Below are 8753 nucleotides of genomic sequence, written 5' to 3'. Positions count from 1 at the left end.
TCCCATTGTATATTCACACGTTTCTCTGCTTTCCCAACTATCTAAAAATGAGCTTGTGCCCATTTCTCTAATGGCCGAAGGAAGGATTTATGAAGGCTAATCCTATGAAGGGAATAATTTAGGAAGCCTAACTCTATGGAGAAGCACTTTACAAAAACAGCAGGCCAGGGCTTCCCTGGTGGCGCAGTGGTTGAGAGTCCGCCTGACGATGCAGGGGACACGGGTTCGTGTCCTGGTCTGGGAGGATCCCGCATGCCGCGGAGCGGCTGGGACCGTGTGCCATGGCCGCTGAGCCTGCACGTCCGGAGCCTGTGCTCCGCAACGGGAGAGGCCGCAGCAGTGAGAGGCCCGCGTACCGAAAAAAAACACAAAAAAACAAAAAAACAGCAGGCCAATAGTGACTCTTATGTCGAGTTCTGTACTATAATCGTTTGCCCACGTCAATGGGTTTATCACCTTTTTCCCTCTGGTCTAGAATTACATCATATCTCTGAGACAAATGATTTCCATGGCTTAAGGGTGAACTGTGGGTTGCAAACTCCAGCTCAAGCCCTTTCTGTGCTGTGTGGCCTGGGGTGACTCACTTAGCCTCTCTGATCCTAAGGGTCTTTTTTACCCTCACCTGTGGACTCCGCCCCCTCCTTGAGGAAGAAGAGTCCCGCCTCCATATTACTGGCCCCGCCCACCAGGGCGCCCAGGTCGTGGTGAGCGGAGCTCAGGTAGAGACACGCCCAAGCCCCGCCCCCAGCCGCCCTGCCCTCCTCGGGCTCCCGGAGCCGCTGAGATTCATCATCCCACTGTGTGCGGTCGCACGGCCTTCTGGGACTTGTAGTTTCCGTACACCGGCGCTGCGGGCCCGAGTCACTGTGCAGGCGCAGCGCGGCACCTTCTGGGAGTTGTAGTTCTTGACGGACCCGAGCGAGCCGCAACTCTCCCAGTGCGCACGCGCAGTCCGGGCCGGCCTGGCGCTTGGGCTAGTTTGTGGTGGCTGATACCTTGAACTGTGTGGCCCGCACGTCCGCGCCACCGCCGGACGAGGGGTCACCGGGGCTCCGCGTGGGCCGGATAGGCCAGAGACCGTGGAGAAACTGACCCAAACCCGCCAGGCTCGGCGGGAGCCGCCCAAGGCCTTCAGAGATGGTCCTGGAGGCGAGGGCGCCGCGGTGCGCATGCACGATTGTGTGTACGCTTGTCCCCTGTGTGTCTGTGTGTGACGGTATGATCTCGACTCCAGCGGCGTGTTCCTGTGCGTGTGAGGCCTGCCCTGCGTGCCACTCCAGAACTTTGTGCCGGTGCGGGCGTGTAGCTATGTGTGTCACTGTGCGTGTAGGCCCGCCTGTCCCATCTGTGCATGAGACTTCATGTGAGTCCGTCCCCAAGTGTCACCACATGTTTGCACGTGCCTGACCCTAGCGGCCTGTGCCTGTGAATTTGAGCATTTGGGGACCTCTGCCTATCTGTGACTTTGGGCATGTGTGGAACTTGTTCTCCTAGGTGGGTGTGAGGTGTATAATTCCACACTTCCTGGCTGTGCAACTGCGTAGGGTGGCTGGGTGGGTGTGCCTGCCAGCATGGAGCTGGATGGTCAGGGTGTGCCTGAGTGGAGGGCTGTGCACAGGATATTGATGAGAGACACTGCGAGGGTGGGGGTGCTGCGTGTGTGGTGTGTGTGTGTGTGTGTGTGTGTGTGTGTGTCTGTTTGCGCGTGGGGGAGACCCTGCAAACCTGCGGCTCTGGATATGTGCGGAGCTCTGCCCACCGCATGACTCTGTGTGTGACTAGGAGTGCCACTGTGGGTGGTGACCCAGACCAGGCCTGCCCGTTGAGCAGGGCGGCATGTGTGACTTTGTTGTGTGTGTACCCATGTGTGCATGGGCAGGCGTCACCGCAGACGCGCTTGGAGTTGAGTGGGTGTGCGAGACTGCCTGCCTCCTTGTGTATGGGAAGGACTGTGCCACAGCATATGGGTGACTGTGTAAGGGCATCTGAGGGCCAAGGCAGGGGGTGGTATAACAGCCCCCCCCCCCCGTGTGGTTGCATGCAACTCCATGTGTGTGTCTGTGTGTGATGTGACATGTGTCTGCCTCTGAGCATGTCTCTGTCTCCCTTTTGGTTGCTTGCTTGTGCACCTGACTGGCCCAGGTGTACCCCACCCTGAATCCACTTACCTTCCCCACGTGCACACAGAGGAAACACCCTGCGTTCTTGCTTCACCCACCCACCTGCGCCTGCCCCAGCATCTTCCTTCAGGGGTCCCTGTTTCTTTTCCTCACAGATGCTGACTGGACCCACTGAGGCATGTGTGGCCACGGCAGGAGCCACAGCGTGAGTGACATGGACAGGACCTGATGCTCCCAAACCCACGAGGTGGGTACCACTGCCTGCTCTGGGGACCCAGTCAGGCCCCACTCAAGCCTGAGGGTTGCCTGTGGGGGTGGCACCAGAACTGGGACTGGCCCCATTTGGCTCCCACCAGCAAAGTTCTCACCTCTGCACAAAGACCCTGCATGGTCTGGCCCTCACCCTGACATATCTAATCTCCCCTGCTCTCCGCCTAGGTCACTCTTCTCCAGCGTCCCCCAACCCTGCCCAGCCCCTTAACTGTTCCTCCATCACCTCCATCATGGTCCTGCCTTAGGACCTTTGCACTTGCTGGGCTCACGGCCCAGAATCCTCGCTCCATAACTTCCTCCAAGTCTTGGCTCATTGAGCCCTGCGCTGGGGGACAAGCATTCCAGGTAGGTGGAACGGCCAGGGCAAAGGCCCTGTGGCAGGAGCATGCCTGGAGTGTTTGTGGAACAGGGAGGAGGGCTCTGGCTGGAGCAGGGCAAGCCCAGAGCAGGTGAGGGTGTTGTAGAGGCTGAGGTCAGGGAGATGCTGTGCAGGCCATGGAGAGGAGTGTGGCATTTATGGAGCCATTAGTGGTTTTTTAAAAAGTGTTTATTTATTCGGCTGCTCAGGGTCTTAGTTGTAACGTGCGGGATCTTTAGTTGCGGCATGTGGGATGTTAGTTCCCCAACCAGGGATCGAATCCGGGCCCCCTGCATTGGGATCTTGGTGTCTTAGCCACTGGACCACCAGGGAAGTCCTGCCATTAGTGATTTTAATTGGGAGAGAGAGGAAGAGGAAAAGCTCTGGAGCTGGGCAGCCCAGGTGTGGGTCCTGGTATTGCCACTTCTGGGAGCCTCACTGAGGAATAAAAGAGCTTAAAGGGTGATGGGCACATAGGTCTGTGTTCAACAGGTGCTGGTTATTTTGGCCACTATAATAATACACCCGAGTTGGCTTCAGAGTGGCCGGGACCAGTGCCTCTTAGATGTTCCTGTGCCCACAAACCACCCAGGGCTCTTATCAGAAGGCAGATTCCAAGTTACCAGGCCTGGGGAGAGGCCTGAGCGCTGCACTTGTCCCGGGCAATGCTGATGCTGCTGGGCCTTGGGCTAGGGTGGAGCGGTGTTGATTTCAGAGTGGAAATCAGGATCTCTGTGTTGATGGCGGTCGTGCTCTGTGTGCTAGTTAAGATGAAATGTCTCCTCCTGGTCCGGACATGTGGCCCACCCACCTGTGAAAACTTTCACTGGCTTCCTCTACCTGCTGTGCGTGTACACCTCCCTGTACACCTGCTCGCCGCCACCTGTAGCTCGTCTTTGCTGGGGTTGGGGTGGGGAGCACCAGGGGGATGAGGGGAGCTCAGAGCCTTCTGAGGGAGGCTCAGGCTCAGCCTGTGAGTGTGACTTTACACACAGCAGGGAGCAAGCTGGAAGCTGGTTGCGGCTGGGGGGAGACGGACACAGGGCCTCTGGACCCACGTGAGCAGGGTCTTTCAGGGAGGGGTGTGCTGCTGGTGATACCAGGAGAAACTAATCACCCCTAGGATGGCCCCCACTTGGCCCACCCACCCCAGGGGGCTGAACCCAAAGCAGGTCACTGACTGCTCTCCACACGTGCACATAGTCACAGGCACCAGGGATTAGGACTTCAGTACATCTTTTGCATGGACGCAATTGAACCCATAACAGCAGGGTTTAGAAACAGTTTTGGTTGTCACACCTGGGGGCATCCAGTGAGTAGAGGTCAGGGACGCTGCTCAACATCCTACAAGGCACAGGATGGTCCCGCAACAAAGCATGATGTGACCCACACTGTCAGTAGACAGACCCTGCACTGATCCTTTTCCAGCCCGGGACAGGTGACAAACCTGTTTGGTTTTTTGTTGTCATTCTTTTTTCTTTCTTTCCTTCTTTCCTCCTCTTCCTTCCCTCCCTTCCCTCCCTCCCTCTTTCCCTCCCTCCCTCTCTTTCTTTCTCATCCAGTAACGAAGATGTGAAATCGAGGTAGCAGCTCACAAAGCCGGGATGGAAGGACTCTTGACGGTTGCCGTCCAGCAAGACTCTGAGTTGGAAGAAACCCCGAAACACGAAGGTCATTTCAGGGATGGCTGGGAGAACCAGGAGGTCCACGAGGAAGACCCCACTGAGGACTGCATCCCAGAGCATGATGAATGCACCAGAACCCCCAGGACCAGATCGAGCCCCACAACTACCCAGGCTGACTGCAGGCCCCAGAGGCGCAGTACACCAAGAAAGAACCCAAACCAGAAGAACACAGACGCCAGCGCAGAGGAGGAGGAGGAACGAGGTGGTGGAACCAGAAAGCCGTGGAAGTGTCAGGACTGTGGAAAGGCCTTCAGCTACTGCTCGGCCTTCACCCTGCACCAAAGAACCCACACGGGGGAGAAGCCGTTCTCCTGCCCCAACTGCAGCAAGGCCTTTAGCCAGAGCGTGCACCTGATGCTGCACCGGCAGACGCACACGGGCGAGCGGCCCTACACATGCGGTGAGTGCGGCAAGGCCTTTAGCCAGGGCTCCTACCTGGCAGCGCACCAGCGCACACACACGGGCCAGCGGCCACACAGCTGTGCGGACTGTGGCAAGGCTTTCATGCGCCCCACGCACCTGGCGCAGCACCGGCGTGTGCACACAGGCGAGCGGCCCTTTGCATGTGGCCAGTGTGCCAAGGCCTTTCGCAACCGCTCCTCCCTGCTGGAGCACCAGCGCATCCACACGGGCGAGAAGCCATTCATGTGTGCACAGTGCGACAAGGCCTTCCGCTTCTCCTCGGCGCTCATCCACCACCAGCGCACGCACACTGCCGAGCGGCCCTACGCCTGTGGCCAGTGTGCCAAGGCCTTCACGCAGATCACGCACCTGGCGCAGCACCGTCGCGTGCACACGGGCGAGAAGCCCTACACGTGCCCCGAGTGCGGTGCGCCCTTCAGCCAGAGCGCCTTGCTGGCCGAGCACCGGCGCATCCACACGGGCGAGAAGCCGTACACGTGCGCGCAGTGCGGCAAGGCCTTCACGCAGGTGTCGCACCTGAGCCAGCACCGGCGCATGCACACTGGAGAGCGGCCCTACGCCTGCCGGGACTGCGGCCGCACCTTCAGCAACCACTCGCACCTGGTGCAGCACCACCTCGTGCACACGGGGGTGCGGCCCTACAAGTGCCTGGAGTGCGGCACCACCTTCAGCCACGTGTCCTCCCTAATTGAGCACCAGAAGGTCCACACCGGAGAGAAGCCCTACTGGTGCAGGGACTACGGCCGTGCCTTCAGCCAGGGCTCGTCGCTGACGCTGCACCAGCGCACACACACCGGCGAGCGGCCCTACGCGTGCCCTGAGTGCGGCAAGGCCTTCAGCAACCGCTCCTACCTGATCCAGCACCACATCGTGCACACTGGGGAGAAGCCGTACGAGTGCAGCGGCTGCGGCAAGGCCTTCGGCTTCTCCTCCGCCCTCATTCGACACCAGAGGACACACGCTGACGAGAAGGTGGGGGACACCTTTGCCCAGTTGCCACACCTGATTCAACACCTGAGCTCTGACCAGGAGGAGGAGCCTGTTGACGGGGGTGGTCCTGCAGAAACCGTGGTGGACCAGCCCAAGAATGAGGGCTGAGGACTGCCAGGGCCTCCTATAGGCAGGCACCCTGCTGAGCCTTTTATACCTTGTGCTCGGGCTCTCAGCACTAGCGGGTAGATACCCTACCATCCCCATGTTGCCAATGAGGAAACCAAGGCTCTGGGAGGCTCTGTGGGGTGCCCGAGATCACACAGGAAGGATGTCACAGGGTCAGGACTGGACCTCGCATCTACCAGACTCACCTCCACCACCTCCCTGGTTCAAAATTCTAATTGTGACCCATGAAAGTAGACCCAAAGATATATCTGTGGGTCTCTGGTCGGCCTTTTGATCATTTTATGACTGAGTAGACATTTGGTCCACACATTTAAATAAAAGGTTCAGTTCCTTTGGTGCAGTTGGCATGGTAACAGGGAGCAGGGTCTTAAGAATAAATGTGGGGACTTCCTGGTGGTGCAGTGGTTAAGAATCTGCCTGCCAATGTCGGGGACATGGGTTCGAGCCCTGGTCCAGGAAGACCCCACATGCCGCAGAGCAACTAAGCCCATGCACCACAGCTACTGAGCCTGCGCTCTAGAGCCCGTGAGCCACAACTACTGAAGCCTGTGCACCTACAGCCCGTGCTCTGCAACAAGAGAAGCCACCGCAATGAGAAGCCCACACACCACAACGAAGAGTAGCCCCTGCTCGCCGCAAGTAGGGAAAGCCCACATGCAGCAATGAAGACCCCATGCAGCCATAAGTAAATAAATAAATAAATTTATAAACGAATAAATGTGGATCCCTAGGACTGAAACAGTGCTTCCAAAATTAGAGAAAAATGAGCAGAGAACTCCAGGGCAGGGAAAGTTGTTTTAGAAGGAAGCACCTCTCCCCTGACAGACCTGTGGAGGGTGATTTTTAGAGTGGACCCCAGTCTTTTTTTCAGTATGAGGAAACACCTCCCCTTTCCAGATGTTTTCCCCCAACTCAAAGTCCTGACTTTCATTGTTGTCTCTGTTAGCTCTTGCCAAGTAACAAGTCGCCCAGAATGTCCATTTAGTGTTTCCCATGCAGGGTGGTGCTGGAGGTCTGGACCAGTTTCATTCGATGTTGGGAAGGGGAGGGCCCACCATACCAGCCTCTTTCTCTGACCTCTGGGAGTGTGGGAACGTGTAAGCACCAGCGATTGGCCACAGAGTGGAGGCGGGACTGAAATCAGAGCTGATCCTCAGCGGCTGTCCACACCTTGGATTTACATTACTGCCACCACGTTTGTAAACTCAGTGCCTGCAGGACAGCCAAGTGGACTGCAGGTGTTCCCACAGTTGGGATAGTCTGGCATTAGCAGCTGTGTGGCTGGCCTGGAGTCTGGGCTGCTTCCGCTGCAGTCCCGATACCTGACTTCAGTGGATCTACAAATCTGTGCTTGTAGTTTTGTGAACACAGCACCTGAGGGACATCTGGGCTGATTTCTTGCCTTCCCGCAGTGGAGGCAGGGCCGAGGGCAGTGCCAACAACAGTGTACTTTGTGAGCCCACACGACAGGTGACAAGTGACACCACAGCGTGCTGCCTGATGGGCAGCTCCAATTGAGGAATACTCACTGACTCCTCTCCCATCCCACCCCCCTCACACCACAGCTTAGAAATGGGTCTGGGGGCCTCTACTCCAACAACTAGGGAGCATGCCCTTACCCCAACAGGGCAGTGAAAACCACAGATCAAAGAGGAGGCCCCACTCACTATCCAGGGCAGGCTCTGGTCACCGCAACACCAGTCACACCCCCTATCAAGCAGATAATGGCCAGCACACACTGAGGAAAGACGCAGCAGGCATCCATACTAAAAGCAGCCCTCACACCAAAAGTACTAAAACCACACAGGCTACACAAGGACATTCCATATAAAAATAGCCCTTGGGAGTTCCCTGGTGGTCTGGTGGTTAGGATTTGGTGCTTTCATTGCCATGGCCCACGTTCAGTCCCTGGTCAGAGAACTGAGATCCCGCAAGACATGCAGCATGTTTAGCCAACATAAAAACAAACAAACAAAAAAGCCCTCTAAGACCACAGTAGATAACTGTTCCTCCTAAACCCATAGGGTAAGAGAAATATAAGTAAAATGAAGAAGCAGAGGCATCACTCCAGATTAAAAGATCAAGAGAATTCCCCTGAAAGAACAAACAATGAAACAGACCTCCTCAGTCTAATAGACACTGAATTTAAAAAAGGAGATAATGAAAATACTGAAGGAATTAAGAAGAGATATTGATAGAAATGCAGATTACTGTAAAAAGAAACTAGAAGCTATAGAAGGAACCAAGAAAAATTTAAAAATTCATTTGGTGAGATGAAAGATGAGCTACAGACAATAAATAGCAGATTGAATTTGGAAAAGAATGAATAAGTGATCTGGAAGATAGAATAATGGAAATCTCCCAATCAGAACAGCAGACAGAAAGCCAAATGAAGAAAAAAAAAGAAGAAAGCAATATAAGAGACCTATGGGATAATGTAAAGCATGCCAATATATGCAAAATAGGGATACCAGAAGGAGAAGAAAGAGAAAAGAGGATTGAAAATGTATTTGAAGAAATTATGGCTGAAAATTTCCCAAACCTAAAGAAGGAAACAGATATCCAGGTACAGGAAGCACAGAGGGTCCCAAACAAGATGAACCCAAACAGACCTACACCAAAACATATCATAATTAAAATGGCAAAAGTTAAAGAGGGGATTCTAAAGGCAGCAAAAGAAAAACAAAGTTAATTACAAGAGAACCCCCATAAGGCTATCAGGTAATTTCTCTACAGAAACATTGCAGGTTAGAAGGGAGTGGCAAGATACATTCA

The 8753-nt window shown here is 55.3% G+C and overlaps 1 protein-coding gene across 1 annotated transcript; it reads left to right on the top strand.

The window, feature by feature from the left end:
* The first annotated feature begins 251 nt into the window (after positions 1–251).
* Positions 252–6241, top strand: ZNF835 (zinc finger protein 835). Its single transcript, XM_079908451.1, has 3 exons — positions 252–1163; positions 2276–2367; positions 4314–6241. Exon 3 carries the CDS (start codon positions 4356–4358, stop codon positions 5955–5957), a length of 1602 nt encoding a protein of 533 aa, XP_079764577.1. The 5' UTR covers positions 252–1163; positions 2276–2367; positions 4314–4355; the 3' UTR covers positions 5958–6241.
* Positions 6242–8753: the final 2512 nt, after the last annotated feature.

Source organism: Stenella coeruleoalba (assembly GCF_951394435.1).
Source record: "Stenella coeruleoalba genome assembly, chromosome: 20".
NCBI classification, from domain to species: domain Eukaryota; kingdom Metazoa; phylum Chordata; class Mammalia; order Artiodactyla; family Delphinidae; genus Stenella; species Stenella coeruleoalba.
The sequence above is the reverse complement of the archived record's forward strand: the minus strand, read 5'-3'. Positions and strand labels throughout refer to the sequence as shown.